Here is a 15,906-nt window from a genome sequence, read left to right on the forward strand (position 1 = left end):
AAGGGTCAGACTTCACTTTTTTATTTTTTTTTGCACATATACATTTTTATTTTTATTGTGTGGATACCTAGGAGATTGCAGGGGATTGATTACACTATTCATACAATAACTGAATATAACTTTGTAAGAAATTGCCAAATATTTACAAAGTGCTACCTTAGTTTGCATTTCAACCAACAAGTATGAACTTTCCAGTTGACCTACATCCTTGCCAACACTTGGTATTGTTTTTCCTTCTAATTTTAGTCTTCCTAGGAGGTGATAGTAATATCTAATAGTTTTATTTCGCATTTCCCCAGTGATGCTAAGGAGATTTTTATTTGCATATTTGCTGTTTGTATTTCCTCTTTTGTGAAATGTCTGTTCAAAATTTTTGAATATCTTTGAGTTAATATTTCATTATTGAACTATAAGAACTTTTAACATATTCCAAATGCAATTTTTTGTTAAATATGTGTCTTGCATATTTGTTTTCCTTAGCAACAGCTGGCTCCCCCCCTTTTTTTCACTTTTTGTTTTGTATTTGTGTATAGTTGGTTAACAATGTTGTGATAGTTTCAGGTATACAGCAAAGTGATTCGTTTGTACTTATGTATGTATCTATTCTTTTTCAAATTATTTCCCTATTTAGGTTATTACAGAATACTGAACAGAGTTCCCTGCGCTATGCAATAGGTCCTTTTGGTTACATATTTTAAATATAGCAGCATGTTGCCTTCTCTTTATGTTTTATGCTGTCTTTCAAAGTTAGGAAGCTTTAATTTTGATACACATTCAGCTCTCTCTATTCAAAAATTCTGTATCAGCAGATCCAACCAACTGCAAGTGGAAAATGTTTTTAAAAACTCTAGAAAGTTCCAAAAAGCAAAATTTGAATTTGCTGGGCCGGCTCAGGCATCTATTTACATAATATTTACATTGTATTAAGTATTATAAGTGATCTTGACTTAGCAGCAGCAGCAGCAGAGATGATTTAACATGTATAGAAGGGTGTGTGTAAGTTATATGCAAATCCTATGCTATTTTATGTAAGGGACCTGTGTATCCTCAGATGTTGGTATCCAGGCAATCATGGGACAAATGCTTTGTGAGAAAATGAGAAACGCTGGACTGGAAGAAGCACAAGCCGGAATCAAGATTGCCGGGAGAAATATCAATAACCTCAGATATGCAGATGACACCACCCTTATGGCAGGAAGTGAAGACGAAATAAAAAGCCTCTTGATGACAGTGAAAGAGGAGAGTGAAAAAGTTGGCTTAAAGCTCAACATTCAGAAAACGAAGATCATGGCATCCGGTCCCATCACTCCATGGGAAATAGATGGGGAAACAGTGGAAACAGTGTCAGACTTTATTTTTTGGGGCTTCAAAATCACTGCAGATGGTGACTGCAGCCATGAAATTAAAAGACACTTACTCCTTGGAAGAAAAGTTATGACCAACCTAGATAGCATATTCAAAAGCAGAGACATTACTTTGCCAACTAAGGTCCGTCTAGTCAAGGCTATGGTTTTTCCTGTGGTCATGTATGGATGTGAGAGTTGGACTGTGAAGAAAGCTGAGCACCGAAGAATTGATGCTTTTGAGCTGTGGTGTTGGAGAAGACTCTTGAGAGTCCCTTGGACTGCAAGGAGATCCAACCAGTCCATTCTGAAGGAGATCAGCCCTGGGTGTTCTTTGGAAGGAATGATGCTAAAGCTGAAACTCCAGTACTTTGGCCACCTCATGTGAAGAGTTGACTCATCAGAAAAGACCCTGATGCTGGGAAAGATTAATTGTGGGATGAGAAGGGGGCAATAAAGGATGAGTTGGTTGGTTGGCATCACCAACTCAATGGACATGAGTTTGAGTAAACTCCGGGAGATGGTGAAGAACAGGGAAGCCTGGTGTACTGCAGTCCCTGGGGTCTCAAAGGCCAGACATGACTTAGTCGCTGAACAACAACAAGAAGAAGAAGAGATAACTGATAAAGACCACGAAAAATCTTGATGACATAAAGTCTCACTGAAGCTGACATCTTAACTGGTCCTTCCGCGGGCAGCCTTCGGCTGTGCTGACCACTTACTGTTTCCTTCTGCAAACATACTCTTCCTCTTGCCTCTGGGGTTCTTTCTCCCTGTCCCTATCCTTTATTCCTGTCCTGCCTGGTCTCCTTCTGTGGGCTGATGAGCCTCCAGGTGCAGGAGGCTGGCCTCTCTGCTCTACACGTTCCCAAGGAGATCTTGTTCACGTCCGAAACTTCAGTTCCTGCGTGAGGGCTCTCCAGTGGTCCCTCAGCAGGAAGTCTGCGCAGAGCTGTCTTCTCAGTGCTAGCCACTTCCACTCACACCTCAGCCTCAGGATGCCGAAACTCCCAGCTTGTCTTCTCCTCTTAGACTTGCTCTCCCTCACCATCTATATCTTGAAGACAATTTAGGAAGATGAACAAAGGTGTTCTCTAATTTGCGTGATGCTTACCTAACTTACCTTTTTGGTATTGGGAAACCCACCTTGAACAATTGAAGCTCAGGAAATGTCTCATGAATACCTTGGTTTGCACTGATTGCCTACACAGATTGGCAAATGCTTGGAGAGGAAGCAAAGGATGTATCACAGTAATTCCAAATGGAAAGAATGTGGAGGCAGAAGAATATTTATCATCGTGTGGGGAACAGTGAGCTGTATGCCCAGCTGTGCTGGCGTAGAGACGTTCACATGGGCCAAGGCCCAACTGCAAGGCCCAGATTATCCAAAACAAGACCATGTCACAAGATGACGGCATCTTTTTTTCTCATTAAAAGGTCAGATGACTAAAGCCTGGTTATTATGAACAGAATTACTCCTCAGGGTGGTTCAGAGGTATCTAGGGAAGTTTAACTGCCTACATTAGCTAGCTTTGAACATTTGGCTATTAGTGAGACTAGATTGTGACCCACTTTGGTGAAATACAGCTTCCTGGTAGCACTCTCAAGAATGAACAGAATTTAAAAAAATACCATTTGTCCCAGGACTGGCCCTTTTTGCATCTTTGGTTTGCAGAAGTGTTGTCATTTTTATGCAAGGCATTCCTTAACTCATTAATACTGATTTCAGCATTAATTTTTTTACATTAACTTCTCCTTTGAGGATAATCATCATTGATCACAAAAGATTCCTAGACGGGCCATTGTCTTCTCCAGGAATGGAGGACCAATTCTTGCTGACCCAATCCTAGCAGGGTCTGCCTTCTAACAGTGGCCAAGTCTGCCTCTGGGAAAGCTCTCCTGGCCGTCCCCCGAAGGAGACGGACCCAGGGGAAAGCAGAGCGTTCTCTCCTATCAGCTGTGCTTTCTGGAACAGACTGTATCAGGCACCTTGTCTGTAAATGATTCCTTGCTGGGGACCGTTGGTTTTGGATTGAAGCTACAAAGTTTGATGGAACCCTCTGCAGTGATGGAAATGTTTTTATTCTTTTAATTAATTAATTTATTTTAATTGGAGGATAATCACTTTACAATATTGTGTTGGTCTTTGCTCTACATCGATATGAATCAGCCATAGGCATGTATTTTCCCCCTTCATCCTGTACCCCCTCCCACATCCCTCCCAAGTCCATCCTTTTTTTTAATTGCAATATTCTATTCATTGAGGTAGCCTCGGTCACGTGTGGCTGTCAAGCACTTGAAATGTGATTGAGAAAGTGAACATTTAATTTTATTTAGTTTGCACTTAACCACACACAGCTAAAGATTACCATACAGGACATGTCAGATTAGATCACCTTTTTGATTAGTTACAAATGATTTTGTGAAATTAAATCTTGTGAGTTCTTCTTGAGGAAAAATTTCACATTTTTTCATTCACTGTTGCAGACTTGAGGGGAAGTTTCCAGGCAAAAATGTTTGATCACCTGAGAGAAGTTCCTTGTCCTGACTCACGCGCTGTGTGACAGAGGGGCTGAAGTGCAGAGACACATATAAGGTTAAATGTCCAAGAGCCCTTACTCTGGTACTCTTAGAATCATTGTAGCGCTTTGCAGGCTCCGGGAACTGTCATGAGAGTGGGGCAAGTAAGTGAGAGAGTCTGCTTGGCTTCTGGTGAAGCCGTGGCAACTAGCGGAGAGCAGTACTTTGATTTTGGTGCCAGTATTCAGTGATGATGACCGAGAAAACATTGCTTAGTCCTTTTCCCTTAGCTCTCTTCCGGAATGAGCTTTGACACAATTTACTGGGACATCTATTTAATCGTATTCTTTCCCATTGTGACTTACAATGAACATGATTCCCTGTGCTCTATGAGAGCTCACCCATTCTCTGTTGGTTTGGGTCCCAGACTCCCGCTCCATGCCTCTCACTGTTCTTCCCTTGTGGACCACAAGACTGTTCTCTGTGTCTGTGAGCTGTTTCTTTTTGCACATAGGTTTATCTGTGTCATATCTGAGACTCTGTATATAGGTGATGTCATATACTTTTCTTTCCCTGACTTTCTTTGCTTAGTATGATAATCTCTAGGTCCATCCATGTACATGCAAACGGAAAGGATTATTCCATCCTTTTTACGGCTGAGTTCTATTCCACTGGATGCCCTGGAATATTTAAACTCCATGACTCAAAATGAATAAATAAAGACTAACAAGGGAAACCAGATCCCTCACATGGGCTTTCTTTCATGGGTAAAGTGTGAGTCAGTTAACCTGGGCAAATGTTTCTGCATCATGGTTTCCAGGTTAGTGTTAGAGTTGCCGTAACTCACTCCCCTTCTTACCTCCTCCCCCTCTGTGGTCACGGGAAGAAGGGCTGGGGCAGTGGCCCACAGCAGGAACAGCTCAGTGCTGCCCACTGCCCCTGTGGGCCAGATCCTGCTTTAATATCCAAACTGACCTGCCAAGGGCAACGCTCTTTACGCCCACAAGGAGCTTCATCCTCAGGTGGAAGGAGCTGGATCAATTAGTAGGCGAATCAACAATTCAGAACAGACGGAAAGTGAAAGCTGTGAAAGAAAAATTGTGACCAAGTCACACCAAATTCAGTTTTATCTCCAAATCCATTTCTAACTGTATCATTCCGTTGGGAACAACATTTAAACAAAGATGGGAACTGAATGGGAGTTTGGATCACTGACGTTGAAGGGAATATGGTAAACATACAGCTTTTCTAGCTAAGGAGAAAAGATAACCTCAACAACAGACTGCCCATTGTAATCCCCAGCCAGCAGCCTTGAGTATTTGGGAGGCAGCCACACAAGGGAATGTGACAAGCACGTATTTGTTTTTCTGATTTGGCAAGTAGATGTTAAAGAATGCAAACTGGAGGGCTTTTGAAACATTTGCTATGAAGCCCATGTGTTTCTGGAGACTTTCTCAAAGATAGGGCAGGATCAGCATTTTCCCACATAGACAAATATTGGTAATAAATACTGAACGTTCCTTATCATCTTCTATACAAGGAATGAGTCTACTCCTGTGTTGTTTTTTTTTTTTTTTTGAGCAGTAATAACATCTTCTCATAAGACTTCCGATTTAGTGCATTCCATTCTCGCTGCAAGGGGGCTGGCTTGCCTTGTAGGAAAAACCTGACTTCATAGTGTTCTTTTTTGTTGTCATTTTGTTTGTGTTTGTTGTTTTAATTTAAAGGCTGTTTGTATCAGTACATTGAAACTTGTTAAGATTACTCAGCATAACGATGAATGCCATTTATTACCTGTGTGATTTTTAGATGCAATGTATTTTAGGTGATAGCTTTGACTTTTGAGTTTGTAAATTCGGCATTATAACAGATTCCTGGCAGAATTATTGTGCATTTTAAAGGAATTAAGGGTATATACTAGAGTGGGTAGCTGTTCCCTTCTTCAGGGAATCTTCAGGTCTCCCACATTGCAGGCGAATTCTTTACCATCTGAGCCACCAGGGAGGGCCATAGCAGGGCCTAGCGAATACCAACTACTTAACAGCTTTGTAAAATTTAGCTTTTTCCTCAGCATTCACTCCCTTTCACCCTGGCTGGTCTGTTTCACCAGCAACAGCATTTGATGGCCATTGTTTTGTGTCAAGTCAAGTTTTGCTTTTATGCCCCAAATCCATGCTTTCTTTTCTACTTCCTGTTCATAGTATCAGATATAATTCTCTATGTCCTCGATCACGTAGGCCCCAGAAACCCTGTCTTGCCCTTCCCTCCCTCAGCACACATGGCAAATTCAAGCTGAAGTAGTTGGGATTGGATGTCAGTAATGTTCCACCTCTGTCAGAGTATTGCAAGTAACTACTTACGACTTGATGTATCAAACGTTCTCAGTGTTTTCCTACTAGATTAAATATTCAGAGCAGTTTAGCAGTTTAACTCTGGCTCACTGTTGATGCTATTGAAACATATGTGTATATTTCAGTATGCTGCTGCTAAGTCACTTCAGTCGTGTTCAACTCTGTGCGACCCCATAGACGGCAGTCCACCAGGCTCCCTCGTCCCTGGGATTCTCCAGGCAAGAACACTGGAGTGGGTTGCCATTTCCTTCTCCAATGCATGAAAGTGAAAAGTCAAAGTGAAGTCGCTCAGTCATATCTGACTTGTAGCAACCCCATGGACTGCAGCCTACCAGGCTCCTCCGTCCATGGGATTTTCCAGGCAAGAGTACTAGAGTGGGTGCCATTGCCTTCTCCGATATTTCAGCATAGGTAAGTGTATATCTGGACTTCCCAGGTAGCTCCATGGGTAAAGAATCTACCTGCAAGGCAGGAGATGCAGGTTCCATCCCTGGGTCGGGAAGATCTCCTGGAGGAGGGTGTGGCAGCCCACTCCAGTGTTCTTGCCTGGAGAATCCCATGGACAGAGGAGCCTGGCGGGCTATAGTCCATGGGGTCACAAAGAACTGGACAAGACTGAAGCAACTTAGCACAGCACACAAGCATATGTATACATATACGTATGTGTATGTGTGTGTATATATATATATATATATATATATATATATATAATTAAATTTATCTGAAAGAAAAAGATATGCCTGAAACTATTTCTCCCATCAAGAAATCAGTGATTTCTTCTGCTTTCTATAAATACAAGTATTGTATATGCATGTGCGTGTGTGATAATAATGTATTTTAACGATGAACATCATATATTATATTGTTTTTCAACGATTCACAGTTCTACAGCACACACAGCCGTGAATATTCAACAGCAGCAACCCCTGACCATTTTTAACTTCGGCTTTGCCATCTGGGGAAATGAGTGATTAAGTAGTAGGTTCAGCTGTGAGACAGGACATCTGACTGATTCATGAACCATGAATGGACCAAGTGCAGAAGTTCAAGGTTAGAAGTGTTATATTATGGAAAGAACACTATTCTACTCTCAAGGAATATTTCAAAATGTTGATTTACAAGGTAACCTCTTAACTGTGAAGTCTCTCCTTCTGCAGGGGCCAGAATCAACCAAGTGCAGAAAAGGCAGGTGCCTTTAGAGTGGCCTTGCTTGACCTCCTCCAGGGGCCCAGATATGCATCTGCACCAACCTGAACATCCCTTTGGAATTTATTGGGTTCATTAAAAACACCCGCCTCACTTAGCACCACCTGGTCAGGCTCTCTGCTAGGCACTTTACCTACATTTTCTCTAATATTATGCTTCAGCTGACAACCAGTGGTTTAGAATTCCTATTTGTCTGTATAAATTATTAAAATGAATATTTCCAAATTGGCATTTTAATTAGGTTTTCAAAACTGCAAATTGCTGAAGTGTATAATGTCTTATTTTCTCAGATAATCTCTATTAACAAATGTCCTATAAACAAACCAGTTATTCCAGTATTTTTTTCGAGTTCACAGACTTGCACTTTTGTGAATACAGAGCTAGCTGTCTTGTGAATGGACCAAAGCATGCTCCATAGTATATGTTTGCTCTATAATCCAACTCTGAATTGTGAGTCTAAGCTGGCAGAACCAAACCTCAAGAAGGGCTAGAGAGGAGTCTTATGAGCTTAGATCGCTTGCTTCATCGTGTTCACCTTATTTACCTTCGTTATTCAACACCTTGCTCAGTATAGGTCTAATAACTGATGTTTGCTTAATGAATGTTTTTAGTTTATTGAATATAATGGGATGTAAAGAAATTTGGAATGGAGAGATATTAACTGCTCTGAAATCTGAATATTCTGTTAAGGCTTGATTTTTAAAAGCTATGTAAGTTAAAACTGCATAGGGTATGAAATACGTGATGCTAGAAGTCGCACCATAGAGCTTTCCATACAGAGGGCGTGCATTTGTGTTTTTTCTATTCCCAACCCATGGAGGCTTCAAAGTGCTTTTCTCAAAGTAAGAGCATCAGTATTTCCAGAAGTGACGTTCGGACGAAAGAAGCAACACTGGTAAACGGTAACAACACAGCGACCCTTTGCCACCTGCAGTCCTATCTACACATTCGTATATGCCCAGATGCTTATTAGCGTCAAGATAATTTTATAGTAAGAAAGTAGCAGTGAACATACATTCATGCCCTAAATGTGACAAATTCTTTTAAAAAATGAAAGAATGAAATAGCTGTTTTCTCAAGGAGCGCATTTTAATCTGCTTTACAGGAAACATGTTATGTTTGCTGATTTTAACTTCATACTATTTTCCAATAGTATTCTTACTGCTGAGCATATACAGATTGAAACAAGCAAAATATTTGCAGAATATATCCTAATTTTAAGAGCAGAAATGTCAGTCTAGATAATTTTTAAGAGACAGTCTTAATTTGGGGCCTCAATATTAATATTATAGTCAGTTCAGTTGCTCAGTGGTGTCCGACTCTTTGCGACCCCATGAACCGCAGCACGCCAGGCCTCCCTGTCCATCACCAACTGCCGGAGTCCACCCAAACCCATGTCCATTGAGTTGGTGATGCCATCCAACAATCTCGCCCTCTGTCGTCCACCCCACCTGAGTTTGCATGGCAAGTGGCTGAAGAATGTACGGTCATGCCATGTTCTCTGTTTTCCAGTGATCTTTCACTTTTCTCTCTTCAATTAGGTAGAAAGGGCTGAACTCAGATAGTATCAACAGCTCCCCTCCAATGTTACGACTCTTCCTCGATGTCTTCTTATCCCCTACGTAGGAAGCCCCAGTTGCAACCTTAGGAGAGGGCCCTGAACTGTCTGTATAATAAAATGCAAATGAAACCCATATCTCAGAGGAAACGAGGTATATTTCTGGAGGAATTCATTTTCCCTAGCGGTAGAATCAGTGTATATTTATTCTTTGTTCCTCTCAGCTTGGCGGATAAAAAAAGAAGCCTGAGGTTTTCCAGAACCTCGTTGACTCTCCTGAACCAAAGGGGAACTCGTAAAGGAAATAATTCCAGAATATGTCCCTGCTAAATTGCATTCTTATAATTAGAAGAATGAGATGTTTGTGTGGGAGCAGCATAAGCAGCTGAAGAGCTGATCAACTTACGTTTCTCTCCATGATATTATGCTATCCATTACCTGACTTCTGAGATTTTAGGGTCAAACAAGGTAATGGATATACATGAATGAATACCTTTGGCAAAGTGTGATTCTGACACAGATAATAATTTAAAATGATATGTTTAAAGCTCACTATTATTTATGGACATGTTAAAATGCACCCAAGATTTCAACCCAAACTTATTTTACTTCTGAGTTTTCTAAAGAGGCACCAACCAAAATTTTATTTTGGTTCTTTAACTTTTCATCAAAGGAGAAATTGGTAGCAGTACTAAACTCATGACAGGCCTATCCCTGACGTTTTACGGATGCCCTCTGTATACCGCCAGCTGGATGATAAAGGCAGTCTGTAGTGTGCTCTGCTGACTGTAATGTGCTGTGTTTTGCTTCTATCTCTCTCTGTTTTAACATCAGCCCTCTATTTCCTGACTCTTTACTATTTTTCACTTTAATTGGTTTGTTGTTTCAAACTGGATGTTGTTGGCCTTGTCATTGAAGAACGTTTCAAGAGGGTAGTAAGAAAGAGTGGGAAAAATACTGGTTGTGTTAATTTGGCTCCGGCTGACTTTATACCTGGAGCCAGGAGACCTGATGATGTTTTTGGTATGGTTAGTTGAATCCTGTGCTGATGGCCTCTGCTGTGGATGTTAGTCACCCACCTTGTTAGTAGATCCTCCGGTCCAATAGGGTTGGATCTGGCATGGGGGAATCGTTTTTTAAATGTTCATCTTTGTTCAGGTGACTGATGGGGTGCAAGAGGGTGGTCTGTGTGCAGCTGACCTGGTAAGATCTGTAAAGATAAGTTGGATGGGATCTCATTCCAGGTTGCTTGGGAACTCATGTACACCCGTGGCAGATTCACGTCAATGTGTGGCAAAACCAATACAGTATTGTAAAGTAAAATAAAGTAAAACAAAAAAAAATCAGATTGTGAGAGTAAAGAAAAAAAAATAATAAAAGCAAGATGGCAGGCAAGGAAGTGGCCCAAGCGGGAGCCTCTCTCCTCTCCTCTTCTCCTAGAATTCCTCCCCAGGGCATTTTGTTCTCCTGATGCGTCTCTAGATCCTCCCCAGTAGGTTTTTACAGTCTGATGCCTGCCTCTCAGATTAGGAGAACGCTGGCATATTCTAACAGTTTCCTAGGATTCAAACAGCCTTTAATTAACGACAAATTGATGTTTTGGAACGTTACCAGCGTATGAGAGACAGAACAGGGAGGTAGGCTCCTTTCAGCTTCCGAACGCAGTGAAATCCTAGAACAGGGGGCAAAGGTGTGAGTCCCCTGCGGACAGCCTTTGCCCACTGGTGTGCGAAGGAGGCGTCTGTGTTGCCGTCACAGTCCATTGCCTTCTCCTTGATGGCCTTCCATATTCCACCTACTTGTGACTGGGAAGGCAGGGGGCAGGTAGTCTTGAATCTTTAAAGCCGCAGGGGTGCTGCGTAGCTCAGGGATCCCATGATTTGTAGCTGGATTTGCTGGTTTTAACCCTCCAGTTGCCACGGCCGGCAGGGACGGCTGCCTGTGTTTGTGGTTAAGTTTCTTTCCCATGCCAGCCTCATGTCATCTTGCTGCCAGAGTTTGGGACGTGGTGGAAAAGAGCAGTTCTGTAAAAGAATCACTCAGACTGGATGCATATTTTCAGCCAAAGTTCGTTCTCAAAGAGGGTTAGGGGATCATCGAAGGGGTTTTCCCTTTGAATCAAGGGATCTTAGTTACAGGTTTGCTGTTGACTCAATCCAGAGCTCAAGGCAGAAAAAGAAGAATGGACTGCGGGCTATGAGATGTTTGAAATGGTAATAATTACTTACATAGGCAGACAGTCCCGATCCAAGAGGGCCAGGAGCAGCTAGGGTGCTCCCTCTGCTCACCGGCGCATCTGCTGGGTGGCGGCTTTGGGGTCAGCTCGCTCTGCGTCTTGCTTTCTCCAGTGGCCCGGAGAGCTGGCATTTTGGTCTCAGAAGAAGCCTGGGTGCCTGTGCTGTGTGTCCCCTGTGCTCCAGGTCCCTGACCATGCCCTCTCTTCTCCTCTCTGCAGGTGGCACGTGCCAGAGCCCGGCCCTCCCAGCCCTGGTCCGGCCGCCAGCCCCGCCTCTGCAACCGTCGCTGGACATTAAGCCGTTCCTCCCATTTCCTCTCGACACGGCGGCCGCAGTCAACCTCTTTCCCAATTTTAATGCGGTAAGTCCCGCACCATCTGCCTGGGCCAGGGTGGTTGGCCCTGGAAAGCATCCAGGGCAGGGGTGAGCTGGCCACAGCCTCCCTCCTACTCTGCACTTTACTCCGTAGCTCGGCCGAAAGGACGCCGAGGTTAGTTGTCTGCCTGGTTGTGTGAGGTCTCCAGAGCCAGCCTCCTTCAGGAAAGAGGAGCAGAGCTTGCATCTGATGGGGTGAATCATGAATCTGTGCCTCCCTTTTACTGTCTTTCTGGGCAACGCTGGACATTTGATTAGTTTCTTTTCCATGCCAAGTTCAGTTTAACTGAAAGGTAATGAATGTGTTAGAGAGCATTTGGATTCATGTCGATGTCTGGAAACTTAAACATGTGTTTCTTCTCTCTGGGCCTTCTACTCTGATTTTCAAATCTGTTACTTCTTTTCTAATTTCATGAAGAGGACGCTGATCATCATACTAGAGATACATTCTATGGATAAAGCACATTCTCCCTCTTAAGTTAAAAGCAGTTAGGGTTCTGGTAGAAAGAATTTTTGTTTTTTTTTTTTTTTTCTTTCTTCTTAGACACAGCTCCTCAACTTGAGTCTTTCTTAAATGACCGTGTTTTGGGAGCTTTGTCAACAGCTTTCTCAACACCAGTACAATACTTACTTGCCTCTGTTTTCACTCTTGTTCTTGTCTTTAAAAGTTGACAGATTCCTCATATGCATCATCATCCTTTTTTTTTTTTTTTTTGTACAAGCACTGAGAATATTCTTAGGATAAAAATAGAAATAAGGGCTGAAAAGGTCAGAAGCCAGTAAGTGACATTGTTTTCTAATATCTGATTCAGTTTTCAACAGTTGTTATAACACAGGTCTGAGTTTATCAATGACAGAACTTGTCAACACAACCAAGGCTGAGGGGATTAAGATGTAAGATCTCTGAAGGCCCAGTGAGCTAAATAATACAGACTTCTTGTTGCAACATCTAACCTTCATGATGGATTAAAAAGAAAAAACAGTCTGTCTACAATCAGGTCATTCTCCTTGAGGAGACAGAAGTGGGTCTCTTGTACTTTAATTTTGCTTCATCACAGGGACTTTGGACCTGCCACGGAGATGGTGCAGGTGTGTGTTCTCCTTTACTGAAGGACACTGAGGGTCACAGTGGTTGCTTTGCTTTGGCGAACACGAAGAGTTTTCCATAGGAGTCTTGTTTTGAAATGGATGAAACATAAATAGAGCAGCATAAAGATCGCATTTCCAAAGTAAAGGTTTCTAATTCTAGGTATTTCAATAAAAGTAGAGGAAGACCTGGCTCAGAATCAGATTTGTTGGTCGTTGAATGACCACACTAAAGTCCTGGGCTCCATCTCGCTGAACAGCCTGCCTGCTCCGCTGTTAAGTGGCTTCTTGGCATCGTCTTGCTTCCCAGACCCTGGAGATGATCCATCAGGTGCTTTACCAGGCCTCCGAGACCACTTGGCCTCCTGTCTCTCACAGCTTTGGAGAAGCCAGTGTACAGTTCCTGCAGGGTTGTGAAAGACTGGGTTTTAAACTTTTGATTTGCCCTATGGGAACCAGTAAAAGCAAAACAACTAATTTGATTGACAGTGAGTGTTCTTTGTCATTAAACAAAGATGAGTGATATATTGAGCTATAGGACACTGAGCAAATCTCTTTATCCTCTTTGCTGCTGTTTCCTCATCTTTAAAACAGAGGGGTGGGCCTGATGATCTCTTCCTTTGCGTTTATAATGTTCAAAATACTTGAGCTTTTGTGGACAAAGACAGCCTTGTGTGGTGGTCCAGTTGGCTTCTGAGCTAGACTGCCTGGGTTTAAGTCTTAGAACTGCTCCTCACCATCATCATGGCCTTGGCTAAGTCACATAATCGCTATGTATCTCAGTGTCCTTGTTTGTAAAATGGGACTAATAATTAACCTACTTCTTAGGCATGTGGTCATGATTATGTGGGTTAAATCATTTAGAACGGGGCTCAGCCTATAATAAGCACTGTTTGAGTGACAGGTATTATGCTCATAAGTAGCCTTCTTATTTTGAATGTGGAAGTTCATAAACTAATGGATTGCCAAAGTTTTACTTGATTCCTTTTCTTATGTGATTGATTTGGACGTGTGTTGGTGTTTTCCCAGTTAAACCAAGAGACCTTATGTTGCTACAGCTATTGGTTATTTCCTTCTAGTGCTGACTAAGTCACAACCAGCCCAAGATTAAGTCAGTCTGTGTTTCCAACTGAGTGGAACATTGCAAAGCCCCATATCCTGTAGTTCTGGGCTGAGAATTACAGCCCCGTATCCTATAATTCCCAGATGTATAGAGCATCTCTGAGTAACACCCAGAGTTCTTGATTTTGTAGCAGGTGTGAAAATCTCAATCCACAAATTCAGGGTATATTAACTATACCATTTTATTGCTGTAAGTTGGTTTTATTTTTGGTTCAAAAGCTCATTCCATGAATCTGTAGGGAAATGAAATTTAATTGTTTCAGAATGTGCTAAGGTTCTGGAATCTAACAGAGTCTCTACCCAGCTTTTGGTGGGAGGGTTCCTCTGTTCATCAAGTGACGGGTCTGCATAGATGAGTGTGGGATGATGAGCCCCTGATGAGCATGGTTTTGGGGGCCCCCGTTCTCAACTGTGGACACACAAACGTATGGGGCTTCAGTGGCCCCTCTTACCCAGATGTGCCCCAGTGCTGCTGCCTGTCTGCTGCCTCACGGCCTTCTTTCCTCTGACCTTTTTGAGTTCAGATATGAGTCAGGAAGAATCATGAAACATCTGGGGAAAAAGAAGTGCAGTTAGGAGAGAAAGAAACAATGGGTGTAGGATGGGAGCTGAGCTGCGGATGCATAGAAGGACATTCAGCAAAGCCGCTGGGACCCCTTAATCTCCTTATAGCCAGCTTCTGAGGGATGGCAACAGACACTGCTTCCTTGACCTGGGTCGTTGCAGCCAGCGGCTTTCAGACAAGAAAAGCTTCCTTGACTTTTCCTCGTACCCCTACTCTGTCCCTCCGTCTCCTTAGACAATGGAGTCTCAATGCTTAGAGCCACTCTTATCTCAGTGATCCCTTTCTGCACCTGCATTTCTTGAGAGGAACCAATCCTGGAAATAGGTTAATGCTATTTATTGGTAGAAAAGAAATATTTCTTTCCTACGTAGTATGAACGTGGTCCATTCAGTCAACTGCTAGAGTTATCAGGCATCTATTATGTGCTGCTGCTGCTGCTAAGTCACTTCAGTCATGTGCAACTCTGTGCGACCCCATAGACGGCAGCCCACCAGGCTCCCCTGCTCCTGGGATCCTCCAGGCAAGAACACTGGAGTGGGTTGCCATTTCTTTCTCCAATGCATGAAAGTGAAAGTGAAGTCACTGAGTCGTGTCCAACTCTCAGCGACCCCATGGACTGCAGCCCACCAGGCTCCTCCATCCGTGGGATTTTCCAGGCAAGAGTACTGGAGTGGGGTGCCATTGCCTTCTCTGCTATTATATGCTAGGAATAGGGATAACAAAATTTGTGTTGTGACCTCTGCCATGAAATAATTTATAAAGGAGAAGCTGGACAAATAAAGACATAGTTGTAAACGCAGGTGCTCTTATAGAGACTGATGTGTAGTACAGAATGGCCGCTCAATGGTGGGAGTGAAAGGTTGTCTTCGTGAAGGTTTGGTGAGAAAAATGGAAACTATTCTTGGCGTGCAAACAGGAAGGGAATTAACAGAAGGATTCAGAGGCTTACAAAACATTTGGAGGTGCCGGGCAAACAAAGGTCAGAGCAGGCTGTTGCTGGCTCCTGGTTTTTCAGCTTGTTTTCAGGGAGTTAGGAAGTTGCAGAAATACAGGATGCCTGGTAATCCCAGTCACTTTCATCCAAATCCCATGACTTTGGATTTTTTAAAAGATAACCATAGATAATAACCCATTGAATGAACTATGACTCTATTATTCCACATAGATATAAACAGAGAGAAGGTAAAGTTTTACTTACAATAGAAGGCAGTGAATAAACACAAGAAAATGAAAATTAAAAATTACCATTCTGATGAGATGGATGAAACTGGAGCCGATTATACTGAGTGAAGTAAGCCAGAAAGAAAAACACCAATACAGTATACTAACACATATATATGGAATTTAGGAAGATGGCAATGACGACCCTGTATGCAAGACAGGGAAAGAGACACAGATGTGTATAACGGACTTTTGGACTCAGAGGGAGAGGGAGAGGGTGGGATGATTTGGGAGAATGACATTCTAACATGTATACTATCATGTGAATTGAATCACCAGTCTATGTCTGACGCAGGATGCAGCATGCTTGGGGCTGGTGCAT

General features: G+C 42.6%; 1 protein-coding gene across 2 annotated transcripts in view; it reads left to right on the top strand.

Annotated features, from left to right (window-relative positions):
- Positions 1-15,906, top strand: part of ZNF385D (zinc finger protein 385D) — a 1,012,338-nt gene that overhangs the window by 718,836 nt on the left and 277,596 nt on the right. For both annotated transcript variants that reach the window (XM_042241407.2, XM_027962667.3), the window contains one exon: positions 11,434-11,576. In XM_042241407.2, the coding sequence (XP_042097341.1) occupies positions 11,434-11,576 (143 nt within the window). The remainder of the gene's footprint in view (positions 1-11,433; positions 11,577-15,906) is intronic.

The sequence above is a fragment of the Ovis aries genome, chromosome 26 (genome assembly GCF_016772045.2).
Source record: "Ovis aries strain OAR_USU_Benz2616 breed Rambouillet chromosome 26, ARS-UI_Ramb_v3.0, whole genome shotgun sequence".
Classification (NCBI taxonomy): Eukaryota; Metazoa; Chordata; class Mammalia; order Artiodactyla; family Bovidae; genus Ovis; species Ovis aries.